Source organism: Notolepis coatsorum (genome assembly GCF_963971535.1).
Source record: "Notolepis coatsorum genome assembly, chromosome: 3".
Classification (NCBI taxonomy): Eukaryota; Metazoa; Chordata; class Actinopteri; order Aulopiformes; family Paralepididae; genus Notolepis; species Notolepis coatsorum.
In genome coordinates, this window is record NC_140167.1 from 206,468,139 (window position 1) to 206,491,806 (window position 23,668).

At 43.1% G+C, this 23,668-nt stretch overlaps 2 protein-coding genes across 2 annotated transcripts in view; both read left to right on the forward strand.

The window, feature by feature from the left end:
• The window catches only part of rabgap1l (RAB GTPase activating protein 1-like), a 573,823-nt gene that overhangs the window by 246,550 nt on the left and 303,605 nt on the right, over positions 1 to 23,668 (forward strand). The window lies entirely within an intron of this gene.
• On the forward strand, positions 17,972 to 19,102 carry gpr52 (G protein-coupled receptor 52; the record flags this gene model as incomplete). Its single annotated transcript, XM_084311551.1, has 1 exon — positions 17,972 to 19,102. The coding sequence occupies one exon, from the start codon at positions 17,972 to 17,974 to the stop codon at positions 19,100 to 19,102; it is 1,131 nt and encodes a 376-aa protein (XP_084167677.1).

A 23,668-nucleotide genomic window follows, 5' to 3' on the forward strand; every position in this document is an offset into this window, starting at 1 on the left:
ACTACTACTACTACTACTATGGAGTAATGCATACAGATACCTTGACTTGAACTGTTACTGTATATAGTGTTCTGCTGCCGTACTGTCTGCTGTAAACTGTTACTGTATATAGTGTTCTGCTGCCGTACTGTCTGCTGTAAACTGTTACTGTATATAGTGTTCTGCTGCCGTACTGTCTGCTGTAAACTGTTACTGTATATAGTGTTCTGCTGCCGTACTGTCTGCTGTAAACTGTTACTGTATATAGTGTTCTGCTGCCGTACTGTCTGCTGTAAACTGTTACTGTATATAGTGTTCTGCTGCCGTACTGTCTGCTGTAAACTGTTACTGTATATAGTGTTCTGCTGCCGTACTGTCTGCTGTAAACTGTTACTGTATATAGTGTTCTGCTGCCGTACTGTCTGCTGTAAACTGTTACTGTATATAGTGTTCTGCTGCCGTACTGTCTGCTGTAAACTGTTACTGTATATAGTGTTCTGCTGCCGTACTGTCTGCTGTAAACTGTTACTGTATATAGTGTTCTGCTGCCGTACTGTCTGCTGTAAACTGTTACTGTATATAGTGTTCTGCTGCCGTACTGTCTGCTGTAAACTGTTACTGTATATAGTGTTCTGCTGCCGTACTGTCTGCTGTAAACTGTTACTGTATATAGTGTTCTGCTGCCGTACTGTCTGCTGTAAACTGTTACTGTATATAGTGTTCTGCTGCCGTACTGTCTGCTGTAAACTGTTACTGTATATAGTGTTCTGCTGCCGTACTGTCTGCTGTAAACTGTTACTGTATATAGTGTTCTGCTGCCGTACTGTCTGCTGTAAACTGTTACTGTATATAGTGTTCTGCTGCCGTACTGTCTGCTGTAAACTGTTACTGTATATAGTGTTCTGCTGCCGTACTGTCTGCTGTAAACTGTTACTGTATATAGTGTTCTGCTGCCGTACTGTCTGCTGTAAACTGTTACTGTATATAGTGTTCTGCTGCCGTACTGTCTGCTATAAACTGTTACTGTATATAGTGTTCTGCTGCCGTACTGTCTGCTGTAAACTGTTACTGTATATAGTGTTCTGCTGCCGTACTGTCTGCTGTAAACTGTTACTGTATATAGTTTTCTGCTGCCGTACTGTCTGCTGTAAACTGTTACTGTATATAGTGTTCTGCTGCCGTACTGTCTGCTGTAAACTGAAGGTGATAAATTATTATTTCAGTCGGTTGGTGGTTTGACCTTTTGCTGCTGTTTCCCCATTCTGTTGAAGCGATCACTACATATTATTCATCCTGATTCCTGGCTGTTATGGAGGAGAGACTAATGGGAAACAATGTTCTTGGTAGGGGGTGGGGGGGGGGGGGGCACTACAAAGGGATCATTCAGAATTAATTCACACATGGCAGCTCCCATAAGAGATATAGCATAACATTAGGCTACTTCAAAATAAATGTATTTGTTTGTAAAATCACTTTTATCAAATGTGACATGATCATTTGCATATAAATTCATTCTGAATGATCACTTTGGTTTCTTAGTGTTTCCATTGCCCTTTGTCTTGCCTCTATAGTCGGGTACCGTTATGTGAACCAGTACCAGTTCCTGGAGTTCGGTATCGGTACCCAGCGGTAACTTATTTCTCTGTAATAACAAAAATATTTATTTCAGTTGTAAAAAATAAAATAAAATAAAAAATCCAAACTTCTCAATTTCAACATTCTTATTTATTTAGAACATTTTGTTATTTATTGTTGTAACACACCACACAAAATGTATCGCATGATCATGTATACTGTTGGCTCCCTCTTGTCTATTATATTACACTCTTATACTAAACATGTTAAGGTATCAAAATGTGGTACTGATTGATCTAGCGTGAATCGGTACTCGGTTGTACTGATGTAATTCGGTAGTACCGATGTAATTCGGTACCCTTAAAAGTACAGAGTTCGGTACTCAACCCTAATTATGACCCTGCGATGTAGTTTCCTTGAAATGAGGTCCCTCCCTCCATCATCACGTAGTCTGGTCCTTTTACTGTCTTGAATTTCAGGTTGTACTTTTCTCCTCTGTGCCGCAAAGGCAATCAGCAAATGTGACTGATGTTTGAATGCAAGTAAAAAAGCGCTAATGGCAACCAGATAAACAATGAAGGCAGACCGGGCTTCTGATTGAGATCGGCCTATTTGTTAAAACATGTAGCTACAGCCGACCAATAAAAGGGATCAGGCTTGGGGCTTGACTTTAAGTTTTACGGTATCTTTCATATCCATTCAAAACGCAGCTAAGAGGCTTCAGTTTTTTAATCCCATCAGATAGACACTGTTCTCTTTGTGGTGATGTACTCTCACTCTGTTGTTTACGTGGTGATGTACTCTGTTGTTTACATGGTGATGTACTCTGTTGTTTACATGGTGATGTACTCTGTTGTTTACATGATGTACTCTGTTGTTTACATGGTGATGTACTCTGTTGTTTACATGGTGTACTCTGTTGTTTACATGGTGATGTACTCTGTTGTTTACATGATGTACTCTGTTGTTTACATGGTGATGTACTCTGTTGTTTACATGGTGTACTCTGTTGTTTACATGATGATGTACTCTGTTGTTTACATGATGTACTCTGTTGTTTACATGATGATGTACTCTGGGCCCTATTCCCCGTACCTGGTTCAACTAAGTCGATCAAGAGTCCCATTATCCAGATTCAGTTAACCCGATGTTTGAAGCCGGGATTTTCCTGTTCCTCGAAGGTGGATTCAGTCTCGTTAACTCGAACCAGACTTGAGACCCAGGATAAGTGCGCGCGGCCGCTTCAGTTGAAAAGCCAGCACGTATCGATAGCAGAGATCCTGATTCTCTAACGGCATTGATTGATTAATTGATTTAAAACTTTATTAACAGATTGCAGTACAGCTCAATCGCCTCGCCGACAAGTTAAATGCGTTATCTATAGGCTAATTTTAAGTCCCTCATTACCTCAATCAATCAGATTATATTTCTTTAAACTTGCCTGCTGGATTGAATAATCAAATGAGATCTTGCTAGCGAAAATAATTAGTTAAACTATTATACAGAATAAGGATACGGCTCTCTTACCCATTGATTGATGTATGGTCGATCTTTTACTTATCTCCACTGTGGTGTAACGGTTTCTTCTTTTGACTTTCACGCAGACGGCCCGGGTTCGAAACCTAGTCTTTTCCTTCTTTTTGCAATGTAGGAATAATTCAATTTGGTGCACGTTGAGAGCTATATAAAGAATGACATCCTCAATGCATGTAGATTTATAATATTTTAACTTAAAACTAGGCTACTTTTGCGTATAATCATTAATATTATATTCCAAAAAATTATATTGGAGACGTGGGGTTTCGAACACCGGTCACCCGGTTGCCAGGATTGAGCACTACCGCTGCGCCACTGTGCCAGACGGGATATATTCATTGTTTATCCATTAATGGAGGAGAGACCCGTGTTTAGAATATTCTTTCTTTTGAATGAAGTTTTATCTCTTTATTCTCAAATGCATTAATGTGACGTCAACGGCTCATTCAATTTCTCAAATCCGTCAAACAGCGCATCTCATCAGACATTTTAATCCCAGTTACATTATCACACAAAATCCACAATCCCCGCATAGACACTTATTAAAATAACCACATGCAGCGTGTATCGCGACTCCGAGCGCCGTATATGACGTGCATTATTTTATTTAGGACAAAGTTAATCTATAGGCTCAATATGATTTATTATCAGCATTTAGTTCTATTATTATACATTTCAAAAGCCCCCTCTAGGAAAACGAAGCACAGAAACGTAATTCAGAATGGTATAATGCAGATCCTAGACTGTGAGAATCATTTCAGGAAGCGAGTTGTCATTTCTTTGCGGGGGCGTGGCCATGGTTCATCCGGCTAACTGAAGTTAACCCTGCTCCCGACCAGGCTCAAACTTTTTGATCTGTTGTCATGGTGATTTAGACAATCGAGCTTCGGGGAATGGGAAGGTCCGGCTTAAGTCAGGCTTGACCGAAAATTATCCGGCTAACTCAGTTATCCAGGTACGGGGAACGGGGCCCTGTTGTTTACATGGTGTACTCTGTTGTTTACATGGTGATGTACTCTGTTGTTTACATGGTGATGTACTCTGTTGTTTACATGGTGATGTACTCTGTTGTTTACATGGTGTACTCTGTTGTTTACATGGTGATGTACTCTGTTGTTTACATGGTGATGTACTCTGTTGTTTACATGATGTACTCTGTTGTTTACATGATGTACTCTGTTGTTTACATGGTGATGTACTCTGTTGTTTACATGGTGATGTACTCTGTTGTTTACATGGTGATGTACTCTGTTGTTTACATGGTGTACTTTGTTGTTTACATGGTGATGTACTCTGTTGTTTACATGGTGATGTACTCTGTTGTTTACATGGTGATGTACTCTGTTGTTTACATGGTGATGTACTCTGTTGTTTACATGATGTACTCTGTTGTTTACATGATGTACTCTGTTGTTTACATGATGTACTCTGTTGTTTACATGGTGATGTACTCTGTTGTTTACATGGTGATGTACTCTGTTGTTTACATGATGTACTCTGTTGTTTACATGATGTACTCTGTTGTTTACATGGTGATGTACTCTGTTGTTTACATGATGTACTCTGTTGTTTACATGGTGATGTACTCTGTTGTTTACATGGTGATGTACTCTGTTGTTTACATGATGTACTCTGTTGTTTACATGGTGATGTACTCTGTTGTTTACATGGTGATGTACTCTGTTGTTTACATGGTGATGTACTCTGTTGTTTACATGGTGATGTACTCTGTTGTTTACATGATGTACTCTGTTGTTTACATGGTGATGTACTCTGTTGTTTACATGGTGATGTACTCTGTTGTTTACATGATGTACTCTGTTGTTTACATGATGTACTCTGTTGTTTACATGATGTACTCTGTTGTTTACATGGTGATGTACTCTGTTGTTTACATGATGTACTCTGTTGTTTACATGGTGATGTACTCTGTTGTTTACATGGTGATGTACTCTGTTGTTTACATGGTGATGTACTCTGTTGTTTACATGATGTACTCTGTTGTTTACATGGTGATGTACTCTGTTGTTTACATGATGTACTCTGTTGTTTACATGGTGATGTACTCTGTTGTTTACATGGTGATGTACTCTGTTGTTTACATGATGTACTCTGTTGTTTACATGGTGATGTACTCTGTTGTTTACATGGTGATGTACTCTGTTGTTTACATGGTGATGTACTCTGTTGTTTACATGATGTACTCTGTTGTTTACATGATGTACTCTGTTGTTTACATGATGTACTCTGTTGTTTACATGATGTACTCTGTTGTTTACATGGTGATGTACTCTGTTGTTTACATGGTGATGTACTCTGTTGTTTACATGATGTACTCTGTTGTTTACATGATGTACTCTGTTGTTTACATGGTGATGTACTCTGTTGTTTACATGATGTACTCTGTTGTTTACATGGTGATGTACTCTGTTGTTTACATGGTGATGTACTCTGTTGTTTACATGGTGATGTACTCTGTTGTTTACATGGTGATGTACTCTGTTGTTTACATGGTGATGTACTCTGTTGTTTACATGATGTACTCTGTTGTTTACATGGTGATGTACTCTGTTGTTTACATGGTGATGTACTCTGTTGTTTACATGATGTACTCTGTTGTTTACATGATGTACTCTGTTGTTTACATGATGTACTCTGTTGTTTACATGGTGATGTACTCTGTTGTTTACATGATGTACTCTGTTGTTTACATGATGTACTCTGTTGTTTACATGGTGATGTACTCTGTTGTTTACATGGTGATGTACTCTGTTGTTTACATGATGTACTCTGTTGTTTACATGGTGATGTACTCTGTTGTTTACATGGTGTACTCTGTTGTTTACATGATGTACTCTGTTGTTTACATGGTGATGTACTCTGTTGTTTACATGGTGATGTACTCTGTTGTTTACATGATGTACTTTGTTGTTTACATGGTGATGTACTCTGTTGTTTACATGATGTACTCTGTTGTTTACATGATGTACTCTGTTGTTTACATGATGTACTCTGTTGTTTACATGATGTACTCTGTTGTTTACATGGTGATGTACTCTGTTGTTTACATGATGTACTCTGTTGTTTACATGGTGATGTACTCTGTTGTTTACATGATGTACTCTGTTGTTTACATGGTGATGTACTCTGTTGTTTACATGATGTACTCTGTTGTTTACATGGTGATGTACTCTGTTGTTTACATGATGTACTCTGTTGTTTACATGGTGATGTACTCTGTTGTTTACATGGTGATGTACTCTGTTGTTTACATGATGTACTCTGTTGTTTACATGGTGATGTACTCTGTTGTTTACATGGTGATGTACTCTGTTGTTTACATGGTGATGTACTCTGTTGTTTACATGATGTACTCTGTTGTTTACATGATGTACTCTGTTGTTTACATGATGTACTCTGTTGTTTACATGATGTACTCTGTTGTTTACATGGTGATGTACTCTGTTGTTTACATGATGTACTCTGTTGTTTACATGATGTACTCTGTTGTTTACATGATGTACTCTGTTGTTTACATGGTGATGTACTCTGTTGTTTACATGATGTACTCTGTTGTTTACATGGTGATGTACTCTGTTGTTTACATGATGTACTCTGTTGTTTACATGGTGATGTACTCTGTTGTTTACATGGTGATGTACTCTGTTGTTTACATGGTGATGTACTCTGTTGTTTACATGGTGATGTACTCTGTTGTTTACATGGTGATGTACTCTGTTGTTTACATGATGTACTCTGTTGTTTACATGATGTACTCTGTTGTTTACATGATGTACTCTGTTGTTTACATGGTGATGTACTCTGTTGTTTACATGGTGATGTACTCTGTTGTTTACATGGTGATGTACTCTGTTGTTTACATGATGTACTCTGTTGTTTACATGATGATGTACTCTGTTGTTTACATGATGTACTCTGTTGTTTACATGGTGATGTACTCTGTTGTTTACATGGTGATGTACTCTGTTGTTTACATGGTGATGTACTCTGTTGTTTACATGGTGATGTACTCTGTTGTTTACATGATGTACTCTGTTGTTTACATGATGTACTCTGTTGTTTACATGGTGATGTACTCTGTTGTTTACATGGTGATGTACTCTGTTGTTTACATGATGTACTCTGTTGTTTACATGATGTACTCTGTTGTTTACATGATGTACTCTGTTGTTTACATGGTGTACTCTGTTGTTTACATGGTGATGTACTCTGTTGTTTACATGATGTACTCTGTTGTTTACATGATGTACTCTGTTGTTTACATGGTGTACTCTGTTGTTTACATGATGTACTCTGTTGTTTACATGATGTACTCTGTTGTTTACATGGTGATGTACTCTGTTGTTTACATGATGTACTCTGTTGTTTACATGGTGTACTCTGTTGTTTACATGATGTACTCTGTTGTTTACATGATGTACTCTGTTGTTTACATGGTGATGTACTCTGTTGTTTACATGGTGATGTACTCTGTTGTTTACATGGTGTACTCTGTTGTTTACATGATGTACTCTGTTGTTTACATGGTGATGTACTCTGTTGTTTACATGGTGATGTACTCTGTTGTTTACATGGTGATGTACTCTGTTGTTTACATGGTGATGTACTCTGTTGTTTACGTGGTGTACTCTGTTGTTTACATGATGTACTCTGTTGTTTACATGGTGATGTACTCTGTTGTTTACGTGGTGTACTCTGTTGTTTACATGATGTACTCTGTTGTTTACATGGTGATGTACTCTGTTGTTTACGTGGTGGTGTACTCTGTTGTTTACATGGTGATGTACTCTGTTGTTTACATGATGTACTCTGTTGTTTACATGGTGATGTACTCTGTTGTTTACGTGGTGGTGTACTCTGTTGTTTACATGGTGATGTACTCTGTTGTTTACGTGGTGAAGTCGGGTTATCTCGCTATGCGTTGAACAACAAAACCAGAGATTTCATTTTTTTTGGTCCTTTGATCTTTTCCTTTGATCCCCGTTCTATACGGTCAGCCGGAGCAATCTAGGTGTCTCTGATTCATCTGCCTACGTTGGAATTGCAATGCCGATCGAATCTCACCAGGTGGCAGTATCGCCTACTTTTTGTTTGTATCCACTTTTTCTCCTTTTTCTGTTTTTCTCCCATCCCACTGGTCGGTCGTAGGGAGCGTTGAAGAATCTATCGCATGTCCCCTCCGATACATGCGGAGTCAGCCAGCCACTTCTTTTCACCTGCCAGCGCAAACTCTAATTGGCGAGGTGTAACGTGTGGGAGGCTCACACTACACGACATCTCCTGTCCTTGCCCTGACCGACCTGTAGGAGTCGCTGTTTACAACGATTAGATTACCACCCATCGAATCCCCTCCCGCTGACTCTGCCAATTGAGTCAGTATGACGGCCGGGCCAAGCCGGAGGCAACGCTGACAGCCGGATTCGATACCAGTGTCTCACGCGTTGGTGACAAGCGCTTAGACCGATTATTTTTTTTGGAATACCTTCTGGCTAAGGCAAGGTATATTCTATGTCTATTTTACCAAACCTGAAACATGTTTCTGTAACAATCACAGTGTCGTATCTTACCGGACCTAAACCAAGCTTTTAGTAACGTTTGCATTTTTGGGGTAAGACTTAGATTACTTAGAAACTCAAATAAACTCAGTAATACCTATATAATCTGTGTTGGATTTCCATGAAGGACATCATTGTCAGATGAGCTGCTGTGACACTGACTATTGGCTCATTAATCAACGTACTTCCTCGTCGCTGCCACCACTCTGCTTCTATTGGCTCATTGATCAACGTACTTCCTCGTCGCTGCCACCACTCTGCTTCTATTGGCTCATTGATCAACGTACTTCCTCGTCGCTGCCACCACTCTGCTTCTATTCGCCAGCAAGTCAATGTGTCCCACTTTCACAGTCGAGTCCTGACTGACACACATCATCTTTTAGGTATTTTCAAATGATTGAAGAGTGATCAGTTACCGTATCAAGGCAGTGTTCACTTCTAATACAACACTTAGAATGAACATTGTTACTCAGCTGTAAGAGTTGTACCCTTCCTGCTGACTTGTCATACAGAACTTTGGATAAAGGCGTCAGCTAAATGTAAAATGTAAAACACTTAAGTGGCTTCCTCTCATTGTCTTATAACCGGTGATCTTGTGGTGAATGTAATCACTGGCTCTTGCATGCTAGACATCCCACATTTCAGTGACTGCAGGCAGGTGCTAAAAAGCAGGTTTAGTGTGTTGATCCGCTGATAACGCTGGCTGGCTAGTGGCCACTTGTATCCAGGCAGTCGCCCGGCGCTAATCCCCCCCCTTCCTCTTTCCCAACACTTTCTCTGGTTGTCTGTGTTAATAGTTGTCAGCTACAGCACTCACTACAGTACAGCCCCCCCCAAGCCAATCCCAGCCCTTATTTACCCAGCCGTGATAACGAGCCCAGACCACAGGGCTGCCCTGCTTGTCCCAACACACCACCACAGTAGCTTGGATCAGCAAGGCATCAATGGGTCGGGGTGGGGGTGAGGTTCAGGCGGAGGGGAGGCAGGGAGAAGGTGGATCGGCCACCACCTTTGTTTTTAGTGGCACGCTGTCTTTGTTTTGGAGCTGAATGAATTATTAACTTGGGCCTTCTGGCTGTGTTTTTCATCGGCTTCATACTCAAAAGGTGAAGAGTGGACGGGTCTACGGTTCTCATTGGCTTTAACGCTCTCATAGAGAATCTAGGCTCAAGTCTTTCTGTTTCTCTTCATCTGTCTCTGTCTCTGATCCCCCTCCTCAACAAGCATCTGTCTCTGATCCCCCTCCTCAACAAGCATCTGTCTCTGTCTCTGATCCCCCTCCTCAACAAGCATCTGTCTCTGTCTCTGATCCCTCTCCTCAACAAGCATCTGTCTCTGTCTCTGATCCCCCTCCTCAACAAGCATCTGTCTCTGATCAAACTTGAAATGGTAACAACCGATGAGGTACTCAATAAACTGAGCGCCCTCCAACCTAACAAGGCCACTGGCCATGACAACATCCCCTCCAAATTCCTCAGAGACTCAGCAGCCGCCATCGCCCCAGTCATCACTCACATAATAAACCTCTCTATAAAACAGGGACACGTCCCCAAGGACTGCAAAATTGCGAGAGTGACCCCTCTGCACAAAAAGGGCAGCAAATTAGACCCAGGCAACTACCGCCCTGTTTCTATTCTCACCTCCATCTCGAAAGTCATGGAAAAAATTGTCTACGAACAGGTCGAAAAGTACCTAGCGGAAAAAAATCTAATCTACGAATTCCAATCTGGCTTCAGAACATCCCACTCCACTGACACATGCCTTCTCTATTTGAATGACCACATCAAACAAGAGGTGGACGCGGGCAAATACTGCGGCATGGTCATGCTGGACCTACAAAAGGCCTTCGACACTGTCAATCACTCCATTCTGATTGACAAGCTAAAAGCAATTGGTTTTGATAGCTTATCAGTGAGCTGGATACAATCCTACCTTGAGGGGAGGGAACAGATGGTGGAGGTAAACGGTACCCTACCCCCCCCCCCTCCCAGTGAGCTGTGGTGTTCCACAAGGAAGCATACTAGGACCGCTACTCTTCCTAATTTATGCAAATGACATGTCGTCAGCCTGTGACTGCAACTTGTTCCTGTTTGCGGACGACTCAGCCCTGCTGGTCTCTGACAAGAACAAGTTACAGGTTGAAAAAACCCTCAGCTCAGAACTAGGCAGAATCTGCACCTGGCTCGCTGATAACAAACTATCATTACACATGGGCAAAACAGAGTCCATTCTCTTCGGTTCAAATAACAAACCCAGCAAGACCGACGGCTTCTCAGTTGCAGTGGGTGACAATATTGTCACAAGGAAAGATGAAATTACCTACCTGGGTTCCATCCTAGAGGCTAATCTCTCCTGTGACAAAATGGCATCCAATGTAATAAAAAAAGTCAACCAACGAACTAGATTCTTGTACCGGATCTCCTCCCTGGTAAACAAGAATACCCTGAAGACTCTGGCAGGAGCACTTATTCAGGGGTACTACGACTATGCTTGCACCTCATGGTACCAAAGCACCTCAAAGGCGCTTAAAATAAGATTACAAACATCCAAACTGGCCACCGTAAATGCCCAAAACCCCCACCACCTCCTAATAGACAGTCTCCTCCCCACCGCATGTATATATTCTCTCCCCACCGTATGTATATTTCCCTCCCACCCACCCACCCCCTCCTAATGTACAGTCCCCTCCCCATTATATGTATATACTCTGTCAGGATCTATGAGTAACAGTACTGTATATTTGAATACCGTTTATGTCACAAATGTATCAGTACTAAATACCTGTATGTCCCTATGCCATAAATGTAATGTATGTCTTGTATGTCATATATGTCCTGATGAATTGAAAATGGGGGACCCTGATGGAAACAAGACAAACGTCTTTCTCTGGTCTGCATCCCCTTAACAATTGTATGTATTGAGCTGTACTGTATTGTACCCATTCTGCAATCTGTTAATAAAGTTTTTATTCATTCAGCCCCCTCCTCAACAATCATCGCTTTAGGCGTTTGTTTGTACTCTAGTTCTTAGGTTACAGGGTTTCTCACGCCAATGGAACAGTGCCTTAAAGTTATGTTTTATTTTTCTAAAATATGATATGCATATTCTGCAAAAGAAACAAAAGGGCAGAAAATACATACTTCTAACGCATATATTATGGCAATGTAATATAATTTGATTGTTTATTTATTTATTTATTTATTTATTTATTTATTTATTTATTTATTTATTTATTTATTTATTTATTTATTTATTTATTTATCTATTTATTTATTTATTTATTTATTTATTTATTTATTTATGTATTTATTTATTAATGATAAAGCATCTCTTCCCTGCCCCCATGTTTAGCAATAAAAGAATAAATGCACCCTGTTTGCAATAGCTACAGTATGGTCTGGTAAACAGTGCACTAGGGCTGTCCCCGACTAAGGATTTGGATGGTCGACTATGATTGGCCAAAATTTGCCGTTAGTCGACTTTTGGTCGACTAAAAAAAGAAGAAAAGAAAAAAGTATAATATTTTTAACATTTTAATCGCCATGGGTTAAATTCATAATTTACCATCCCTCGCCAGCTCTATTTGTCTATGGAGAAGTTTCCCTTCTTTGCAGGGCTATAACTTTTTAAATTCTATTGCTAAATTGCCATTATTATGGCCCATTCAATGTCCTATATGTATTGTTCAGGGTGTAGCAACGTTAAACTTTTTCATTCACATATTCATACTAAAATATGGTCTAAAGCAGGGGTGGGCAATTATTTTTCCCGGGGGGCCGAATGAGCAACTGAAAATATGTTAGGGGGCCGGGCCAAAATTCCAAACTCAATTATGCATAATATACATTTTATTTCTATATAAAAAGCAGTAAATGGCATTGTTTTGACCCCTGGTAAGAGTGTATGTTATTATTTGGCAATTAAAAGGTGAGGTTAGCTTTCAAAAATATAATTTATTCAAATATAATTTATTTCCAAAATGATAAACAAAATGTGAAACATTAATAACAAAGGGCATTTTGAGTTTCATATACTATTGAAACAAGGATTTTCTTAGCTTTCTAAAGACATCAGTCACATCATCTTATAGCAAAAATAAACAAGACATGTCACTGAACTGTGTAAAGAAAAGTGTCCCAGTTTTGTAGCCTTTTTTACTTTACATGCCTATATTAAACATTTAAGAAAAAAAATATCAAGTGTCCCATTTCACTTGTTATATTTCCACATTTTAGTGTTCTTCAGTTCTTTTTTGTTTCATTCAGTGTGATAAATCCAGTCTCTGTTGAGCTTTAACAAGTCCATCAAAGTCAGCTTGCATGTCTGAGGTGGAGATGCGAAGCACAGCTGCCAGATGTTCATCAGTGAGAGAGGATCTGTACCTGGACTTGGTAAACGTCATGACTGAGAATGTCTGTTCACATATGTAGGTGGATCCAAAGAGAACCAACATCTTCTGAGCATGTCTCCTAAGCGTATATTGTGCGTGTGAACGTTGACATGAAAAGAAAAAAGTTAAAAAAAATATATATATATATATTAAAATTTCTTTTTAATTTTTTTTATTATCATGTAATCTTTCGCGGGCCGGTCAGAATCATCCCGCGGGCCGGATGCGGCCCGCGGGCCGTACAATGCCCAGGTCTGGTCTAAAGTATAAGTATGTTTTTATCGTTTTCTGCAGCTTTCTTCAGAACGTGATTTATAGCCCTAAATGCATTATATTGATGATCAAATACAGTTTGGTAGGAATCTGTGCGAGATAAAAAATTTCAACTGGATGTGCTTCTAGGAGTTACTACATATCATCTGATGATGACCGGATGGGCGGGGGATCGTTTATAATTCCGTGGGCAGCGTTAGATGATTCATCCAGAGTGGGTCATATGTTCATCAGATCAGTTAGTATAGAATACGTTAGAATATAACGCTGACTCTTACCGTGGCTTCCTCGCGCCGCTGGCAGATGAGCGTGGAACATAATTTTTTCTATTATGGGATGGAGAAATGCCCGATCCATTTCCAGGTTGTATAATAGTATATACGTCCAAATCATGTTGTTTTTTCGAGTTATTTGCACCGATTGATGTTCACTGTGTCACGACCACATATGGATGAGCACTACCGGTTCAAAGGTTAATTTCCGGCTGGCGATCTGCCGATCGGCCACCAGATGGCGCTCTTGAACCGCTAGAGAGTTGAGTGGATCTTTGCGTGTCTCAGGGCTCCGGAAAGGAAATATGATTTCGATGACAGATTTTTGAAATATTGACATCAAAGACGAGTTACGGCGTCTTCGGCAGAATGAGCATGGCTAGGAATGACGTGTAAACTCGTCCACGGCGATCATAGTGTTAATATATATAAACAAATTATAAAAAATTAAAAATAATTATCATTCCATTTGGGCTGTGGGGGTGCTTAATGTCTGAAGGAGTCGACTGAAGGCTTCTTGTCCTCTGCAAAAGCATGCACGGATACATCTTGATATTTGTCTAGTCTGTGTGTTCATTAGACGGGGAAATCCTCTTTCAGTGCCTCTGTGCCTGTTTTCTTAGGCAGTTAGCGTCTGGTATGCGTGCCATTAGCGTTAGGCACACTTCTAGGCCTCTTCTCTTTTGGAAAGAATGATACAAAAAAATAAATTATAAATTTTTTTTTTTATTTTTTTTTTTATATTCGACTAAGAGGTTGGCCAGTCGACTACGGCTCCTTTCGACCGATTAGTCGACTAATCGACTAATAGGGGTCAGCCCTACATTGCACTATGAACAGTCTATCAGTGTACTGTATGTGTGTAGGGGCAGGTACAATGAGAATTTTCTTCTTTCTGTTCCTTTCAGCCATGGAATTTAGTGGATCATATTAAGCGAACTATATGTACTGTTGGACTGTAACAATTCCATGTACGAATAAATAAATGGATTCCCAAGGTAGCTGATGTTGTAGACATCAGCCCATGTAGCCTAAAATATTCTACCAGGATGAAATGTGGCAGGAATTGTTTCTGGGTCTGCCTGACTACACCCCCCCCTGGGTCTGCCTGACTCCACCCCCCCTGGGTCTGCCTGACTCCACCCCTGGGTCTGTCTGACTACACCCCCCCTGGGTCTGCCTGACTACACCCCTGCACACAGTAACTCACCAGCCCTCCTGCCCACCCAATTTACCCCCGCTTGTTACACTTCATCATCCGTCGGTGAGGGATGGTCCCAACTAACCGAAATGCCTGGTAACTGTAACTAAGGGGCAGGCATAGCTCGGCTTGGCCATTGGTCAGAGTAACAGACAGGGGGTTGAGACACAGAGAGAGGGGAGGGGGGGGGGGCCTGGGAACGAGTGGTTGTCGGAGAGGGATAGAGCGTGAAGGGGGAGGGGTCTGGTTAATCGAAAACCAACTGAGAGATTAGTAATTCGTAAATAGGAAAACGTGTCCAAATTTAGCTCTTGGAGAAAGAGAGAGAAAGAGAGAGAGAGATGGAGATGGAATAATGTGGCAAAGAGCCTCAGGTGCAGCCAAAAGGGGAGGGGGAGCGACCGAGCTAGAAAAGAGAAGGGAGGGTCTGTCTGTGTGTGTGTGTGTGTATGTGTGACAGAGCGAGGCGGGGGGGAAGAGAGAGCGCGAAAGGGAGAGTGTGTGTGCTGGCTAGAGAGCGTGTGGCGGAGCCTGAAAGGGAGAGAGAGAGAGAGAGAGAGAAGGGAGAGGGACGTGTAGCCCAGTCACAGCATCTCTCCTCCTCACTGCAGCGGTGGTGAGGGACAGCCCGTCTCCGTGCCTCTCTCTCTTTCAACGCATTTGATTATTTGATCATATCCATCATTTGTAACAGTCTTATTTATTTATACACCACCCCTCCTTTTGATAGAAGCAGCACTACATTCCTTTGCGTTACTATTCTGCGACAGGCGTCGCTTTATTGGCCGGGAATCGCAGGGGTATATCAGCCCGGAGCGGGACTAAAACTGGACACGTTCACGGAGGACAGTGGTGAGAACTGGGACTCGAACTGGACACGTTCACGGAGGACAGTGGTGAGAACTGGGACTCAAACTGGACACGTTCGCGGAGGACAGTGGTGAGAACTGGGACTCAAACTGGACACGTTCACGGAGGACAGTGGTGAGAACTGGGACTCGAACTGGACACGTTCACGGAGGACAGTGGTGAGAACTGGGACTCAAACTGGACACGTTCGCGGAGGACAGTGGTGAGAACTGGGACTCGAACTGGACACGTTCACGGAGGACAGTGGTGAGAACTGGGACTCAAACTGGACACGTTCACGGAGGACAGTGGTGAGAACTGGGACTCGAACTGGACACGTTCGCGGAGGACAGTGGTGAGAACTGGGACTCAAACTGGACACGTTCACGGAGGACAGTGGTGAGAACTGGGACTCGAACTGGACACGTTCACAGAGGACAGTGGTGAGAACTGGGACTCAAACTGGACACGTTCGCGGAGGACAGTGGTGAGAACTGGGACTCAAACTGGACACGTTCACGGAGGACAGTGGTGAGAACTGGGACTCAAACTGGGACTTGCTCTTTTTTCCCTTCTTCACACCCCGGTGGAGTGGGTGCTCTTTTGTTGTGCACCAGCCGTGTTTTTGTTGTGGCCGGCAGACGCGTTGACAGCGAGAACAAGAGTTACAGACCACAGGCCATATGCCTTCATGCCTCAACAGAAAGAAAAGCACATTAGAACGCACCCAGGCATGTTTAAGTAATAATATCGCTGGACTCTCCAGAGGGAGGTGGGGACGATGTGGACTGTGCTCACCCCCCACCAACAAGTTTATAGGATAAACAAGTGGAATGTGGATTGATCCCCCGCACCCTTCACAGCCGGCGGCGCCCTGAACAGGAGTCAAAGTGAGAGGAGCACTGTGTTCCTCAGCTGGCTTCTCACCGCTCCAACACACCCCTGCCACCTGCTCGGACCAGGAGGTGGAGGAACAAGACAAAATCACCTCTACTGGACAACTTTTATATACACGTATTTCTCATTACATTTTTGCATCCCAAAAATCCGGACAACTTTACGAGAAGAGTGTGTTGGGATGTAAACACTCGTGTGTCTCCACATGCATGCACTCCCGGGGAGAGATGGGTATCAGGATGTTGGCTCCTCTCCTGTGACCCGGGGCTGTGTTGTAAACACATCTCCCCCCGGCCCTGTGTGCGCTGAGGGAGAGCGGTGACATTAACTCCCGCGGAGATCCCTGTGTTGTTCTAAGCCCGTGTCTGTGTTTTGATTCCGGACAATAGCCGGGCATTACATGGGGTCCAGACACTGAACCCAGGGGGACCACCGAAAAATAAAAGCCATGCCTACGACGGAAAACAAAGTCCTACCGACGGCACTTTGTAACTTTGGATTCGGTGTGGATGGTTCGATTGAAACACAGAGGCTAATATGGATGTAATTTCCCTGGCGTGACGTTGGTGTTCCCCGAGGGACGCTCTGAAGCAGCTTCTCCCTGCGAGACGGCGGCTGGGAAGCTATTTCTGAATGTCAAAATGACACAACGAAGGTAAACGCGCGCTCTCTGATCAATAAGCTTAAAATAAAAAGAGCCACATGCTCCCCGACTCTTCTCATCTACAGTAAGGATCCGCCTCGCCTCCCGCTCCCCCCTCCCTCCAAACGCTGCCTGCCCCGCGGCTCTTCAGATTTCTACCCTTGTGAGGACGGCTCGTGCCCTCAGCCTCCCAGTGGCAACCCTCGTTAGAATCAGGACATGTGGCCACGGACGGGCAGAGCGCTGGGCAGCCCTGCCTCTGGGAGAGATGCCTGCTGTAGCGCCAACGCTAGCCTTTTTATTCTTTTCTCGCTTGCTAAGAGAACATAGCTTTTTACCCCCTTTGTCTACTGACTGTTACCCACTACCTCCTCTAAGCATGACTGATTGGAAAAGGAGAGCCGAGTCAGTTGTCGTCCTTTCCCAGAGGCTGTATTGATTTTCCTCCAGTCAGTGTTCATTTGATTGAGACCCAGCTATGTGAGAGCGAGGTGAGAGAGAGAGAGAGAGAGAGAGAGAGAGAGAGAGAGAGAGAGAGAGAGAGAGAGAGAGAGAGAGAGAGAGAGAGAGAGAGAGAGAGAGAGAGAGAGAGAGAGAGAGAGAGAGAGAGAGAGAGAGAGAGAGAGAGAGAGAGAGAGAGAGAGAGAGAGAGAGAGAGAGAGAGAGAGAGAGAGAGAGAGAGAGAGAGAGAGAGAGAGAGAGAGAGAGAGAGGTTACAGGCCATCTGCCGTCGTGGGTGGCACGCCACAAACCTGACCCACCTAGACGGCACCAAGAACAATGAACCAGTCGGGCCTGGCGACGGACCCGGTGCCCACCACCAACAGCAGCCTGGGAGGCCTCTCCCCCGGCAGGACCACCAACCACTCGTGCCCCCTGGGCTGGGGCCAGAACGAGGGCCTGGAGGCCTGCGTCCTGGAGACGGCCGTCATCGTGCTGCTCACGGTGCTCATCATCGCCGGCAACCTGACGGTCATCTTCGTGTTCCACTGCGCCCCTCTGCTGCACCACTACACCACCAGCTACTTTATCCAGACCATGGCCTACGCCGACCTCCTGGTGGGCCTCAGCTGCCTGGTGCCCACCCTGTCCCTGCTCCACTCCCCGGCAGGCGTCCAGGAGCCCATCACCTGCCAGGTGTTCAGCTACGTCATCTCCGTGCTGAAGAGCGTGTCCATGGCCTGCCTGGCCTGCATCAGCGTGGACCGCTACCTGGCCATCACCAAGCCGCTGTCCTACAACCAGCTGGTGACGCCCTGCCGCCTGCGCGGCTGCATCGCCCTCATCTGGGTGTACTCCAGCCTGGTGTTCCTGCCCTCCTTCTTCGGCTGGGGCAAGCCGGGCTACCACGGGGACATCTTCGAGTGGTGCGCCCACTCCTGGCCCACCTCGGCCCTGTTCACCAGCTTCGTGGTGTGCCTGCTGTACGCGCCCGCCGCGCTCGTGGTGTGTTTCACCTACTTCCACATATTCCGCATATGCCAGCAGCACAACCGGGAGATCAGCGAGAGGCGCGCGCGCTTCCCCAGCCAGGAGATGGAGGCGGGCGAGGGGGGCGGAGGCGGCGGCGGCGGCGGGCACCACGGAGGACACGGGCCCGACCGGCGCTACGCCATGGTGCTGTTCCGTATCACCAGCGTCTTCTACATGCTGTGGTTGCCCTACATCATCTACTTCCTGCTGGAGAGCTCCCATGTGCTCGACAGCCCCGCCCTGTCCTTTGTCACCACCTGGCTGGCCATCAGCAACAGCTTCTGCAACTGCGTCATCTACAGCCTGTCCAACAGCGTGTTCCGCCTGGGCATGCGCAGGCTCTCGCAGACCATCTGCTCCTTCAGCCACTGTGCCGCAGACGACAGGGACTTCGGGGACCCCAAGCCCAGGAAGAGGGCAAACTCTTGCTCCATTTGAAGGGAAGGATTTCACAGGGATGGAGAATACTCTGTGAAGCTGAGGATTGAAAGCTCGACGCTAAAAGAAAAAGCTCACTAGCTCTTGGAACGTTGAAGTTGCCGATCCTGAGGCTCCGCCCTCTTCTCTTGACCCTCCAATCCCGACCGTTGCTTTCCTCAAGCTAAGCTTTTTTTCCTGGCTTTCTCTTGACCCCTTTCTGTTGAACCATTGCTCTCCTCGGGTCAAGCTAGCAGAGGGTCGGAGCTTGGGATCGGTCAATTCGACAGGGCTGAACCAAACGGAGAGGATTACTGATGGGTGGGTTATAGCTGATTGCAAGGACATTGCCACCACTATGAAAACATGATGTATTGCTTAAAGAAGCAAGAATTCTTGAAGGCTATCTAAACAAGGAGATAAACTCCAGGCCTCTCTTGAGGCCTTTACTCCGCGGTTTATAACCTGCTGTTCTGTGCATCTCAGGCTTTAACGTTTACATCTTCACCGTGTGTCATCAGCCACGTAAAGAGCGTGAAAAGACAAAGTTGGAAATTCAGAAAAACAATCACTATCATTTCCTCAAATGTGACCTCATGATTTAAATATTAGAATTTTGCTTAAGTTGGTGTGATTATATTGAATTGGATTTGGCCCGCTACCAGCCAGGCCTGCATTATTTCAGTGACTTCTATTAGTATAGATGATATCAACATATAATCCCTGTTTTGCATACACTCTCTTGGGTAAAGGGATGTAAATGTGTTTCAATATAGACTTCCTAACTCTATAAACACACATGCAGACAATGGTAACGCCCATCACACTGATGTTGAATATCAAGAGATAGTGTGTGGCCTTGACTGTTTTCTTTTTTTAAAGAAAATTAGCGGTCCACTATCAATCTATCTTTATCGGGAGAATGAATATATATATAAATAAAAGAAACACTGGAAAAAAACAGCTTAGCTGGATCCAAACGTGTGGTTTCAGAAGTCAGGGTTTGAATCATTACACTATGCGAGTGGTTAGATTAAGAATGTTTTGCAGAGTTTTCAAAAGGTTTTACATAATATATGGACCGTAAATGTTTTGGGGGGGTCGGGCCTAAATGAGAAGCTCTACCTCTCACTTTGGACGACGTGCATAGACTCGGCTCCTCATTTTAAGTGGTCTTTTTTAGATATTTCTATACTTTGATGTGAACTTTTTAAAACATTTTGTGTCAAGGCCTCAGATGACTGCTTTGTAGGCAGGATGTAGGAATGGATGTTTGATACTTCTGCCCTCGATCGAATAGTCCTTTTTAATTATCTTTGGCGGCTGCTCATTGAAGTTTCGGCATCAACTCCTTTCTACTGGAGCACCGGTGTCATGCCTGTTCTGTGACTTCGTCCTGCCCAGTCTGTTTAAATGTAGAGACGCTGTTGTACAAAATGCAGACGGCACCTGCAGTGAATGCACCCTAAAGACTGCCTTTTGGTTACGATTCTCAACATTCACCGCAGGTTTTTAGTCATTCCAAGTTTTGTTTTTTCTTGTACATTCCCTATCGGATTTTTTATAGATGACGTCAAAAAGAATCACTATTTCATGAGTCACACATGATAACCAACAATGACTTCTGGTGAGATCCCTTTCTACTCTCGTGGTGGTGTCGGCCATTTGTGATTTAAACCTTTTTCTGCCTGTAGTGTATCTTTGGCCGTGTGACAGAAACCAAGTGACACAGCCAGCCCAACCCTCGTCCTTGTGACTGTTGTTGAAACTCTATGCTGCTTAACAGTAACTCATGTCATTCCCCATTGTATTGCATTACAGATTGTTCTGTATATGTGCCTACAGATGTATATTTTCTTGAAGAGGGGGGAGAAAAAAAAGATGTCAGGATGAGTTTTCCTCAATCAGTTACATGGACACACTGCACTTTCTCCACATTGTCTAGCTGCATGGCATTGTATTGGACCATATCTCGTGACCATGACCCCTCCTCGCTCCATGAGTTATCTGAAATTGGCATTTCGACGGCGAATTGTCAGCGAAATTAGCTTTCTATGAGCTTACGAGTTCTGACGGGATTTCTTAATTGTTGCAAACTTGGGACAAGCCAGTCTAAGTGGTGGATATCGTAGGAGATCGGAATTCTGCCTTTGAAGTGTGTAATGTCCTCCGCTCAGATGGCCACGAGATGTCTGTAGGAAACAACTGGGGGGTTCTTTGTACCTTGCGAGCTGTGATCACTATGAGCCAGGAGACGACAAGCGCATAATGGATGGGTCGCGGCAGAGAGGGGGCGACACCACAGCTGTATCTCTTCAGACAGTGTCTACGTATTTAGTGTTTCTGGAACAGAGTGAAGTAGGTCAGCAGATTACTTTTGTTTTAGATCTGACTTTGTGATTTGATGTCTCATATACAACCTCCAGGCGACACACAGATATACTGTACAGCAGGAAATGCATAATAGTGAACTGCTATTTTAGTAGATGCACAATTCACATTCAGTCTTAAAGGAACACGCCAACTTTTTGGGAAATTCGCTTATTTGCCATCTACCCTGGAGTTAGACAAGTAGATACATACCCTTTTCTTCTCTGTGCATGCATTCCGCTTAGGGAACAGCCGCACCGTTAGCCTAGCTTAGCGTCATTCACTGGAAGTAGGTGTGCCAGTGTAGCCTAGTTCCCAACAGTCACGAAATACACTCCAAATATAACTCCAAAACGTTCCTGTAAACATGTTGTGACCTGTGTATTTACCACCTGGAGAAATACAAATTAAAAAGATTAGACAAAAGGGTATCTATCTACTTGTCTAACTCCAGGGTAAATGGCAAATAAGCAAATTTCCCAAAAAGTTGGCGTGTTCCTTTAAGCTTTGGTCCAATTAGGCTTTGTATTGCTCTGTATTATGTTAAAAAGAGTGTTTTTTCCACAAGAAGAGATTCACGCCTAACAGAATCCTAAAACCGACTAGTAACAGTGTTATTGAGTTTCCTACAGTTTCTGTAATTTGGCACAGAGTACTTGTCTGATTATTATACAATTCTGAAAACATTGTAGTAGGCTGAAGCATAATAATAATACAACTATTCCCATTTAATGTACTTAGAATATTCCCAATCCATTGGAGACTAGATTAACTGGTCAACTGGTGCATAGATTTTAATTTATATAATTCCTTTTGTACAATTTCTTTGTTGCAAGATGTTATGTAAATGGTGTGACTTGCAGGCTTTTCAAATCCCAGGAGCCACCGAATGAATATTAAGTGAAAAAAAAGTTTTCCGTTTTAATTTAATTTAATTTAATTTAATTTAATATATTTTTGACTTTTGTATGTATAACGACCAAACTGAAGTGATGGAGAAACTCAAATGTCAAAAATATCATCACTCAAGTGCATTGGGTAGGGTGTTGCATTTTTTTTTAAGATTTTGATTACTACAGTATAAAGTCTATTTATTTTTATTTTATTATGTTCAAACTACTACTTGTTCAATATGAGTACACTGTATGTAAATTGCGTGTATCTGTTTTTACCCTGCTGTATAGGCAAACAAATATATATATCTGACAAATTCTGGAGGAGTGATGGTTAACTCGACTAGGCTGCTGTGACTTGGACTAGGAGACAAGTCAATTCAACTAGGCTGCTGTGACTCGGACTAGGAGACTAGTCAAATCAACTACACAGTATCTATTTTTTTATTTCCCACATTTTGTCAAAGGCTATGGTTTTGCTGTTTGCCAATCCAATAAAGGTGAAAATATTATAAATGAAATTCTGAATGGTTACCTTTTGTAAACCTTTTGTGTGTTTGTATGTGAGAGAGTCATAGGTGGGGGACTTTAATCACGTGACTTGTGTTATACTGTAGCTTCCACTCGTACATTTTATACGCCCCCCTTGGCCCTACCCCTCCGTTTTGGGGGTCCCGATTCCCTTGTGGATGGAGGGGTAGTGGTCATGTAGCCCTCCAACTGGCCCTCCAAATGGAGTGTTTTCAAACGCTGACTCGATACGGAGTGATGGAGAGGGAGGACGTAAAGGATTAAACTTTTCTGTAGTCATACGTATATTCTGTACGTATCAGCCTCTTTTTTTTGTTGCAGAACTCTGCGTGACACCTCTCCCTTTGAGGAGGAGCACAGAGTCACATGTAACACCTCTCAGGGATCTTTTTGATTGATTGATTTGATTAATTTGAAAGGGACGGATACAAATACATAGATAATGCTTGTATCGTAGTCTTTGTAGCCAAAGCTAATTTGCAACACCTGTCCCTTAAAAGGGCTGACATAAAACATTATAAAATAGGACATACAGTAGGTAAATAAAAAGGTAAGAAAAGCACTTGGTGTACAAGATAGACATGCCCTCACTAACATTAGATACACAGATACATACACCTGGGATGACACCTCCATATAGAGATACCCGTGCACGTCCCAGTGTCATCCCAGTATTAAGGCACACAGGATCAACACGGGAATACCATCTATGGACCTAATGTATCAACATACCCACCGCCCTACTTACACCCAGACATTCATCCACACATTTATTTTAATAAATGGTGCTCAA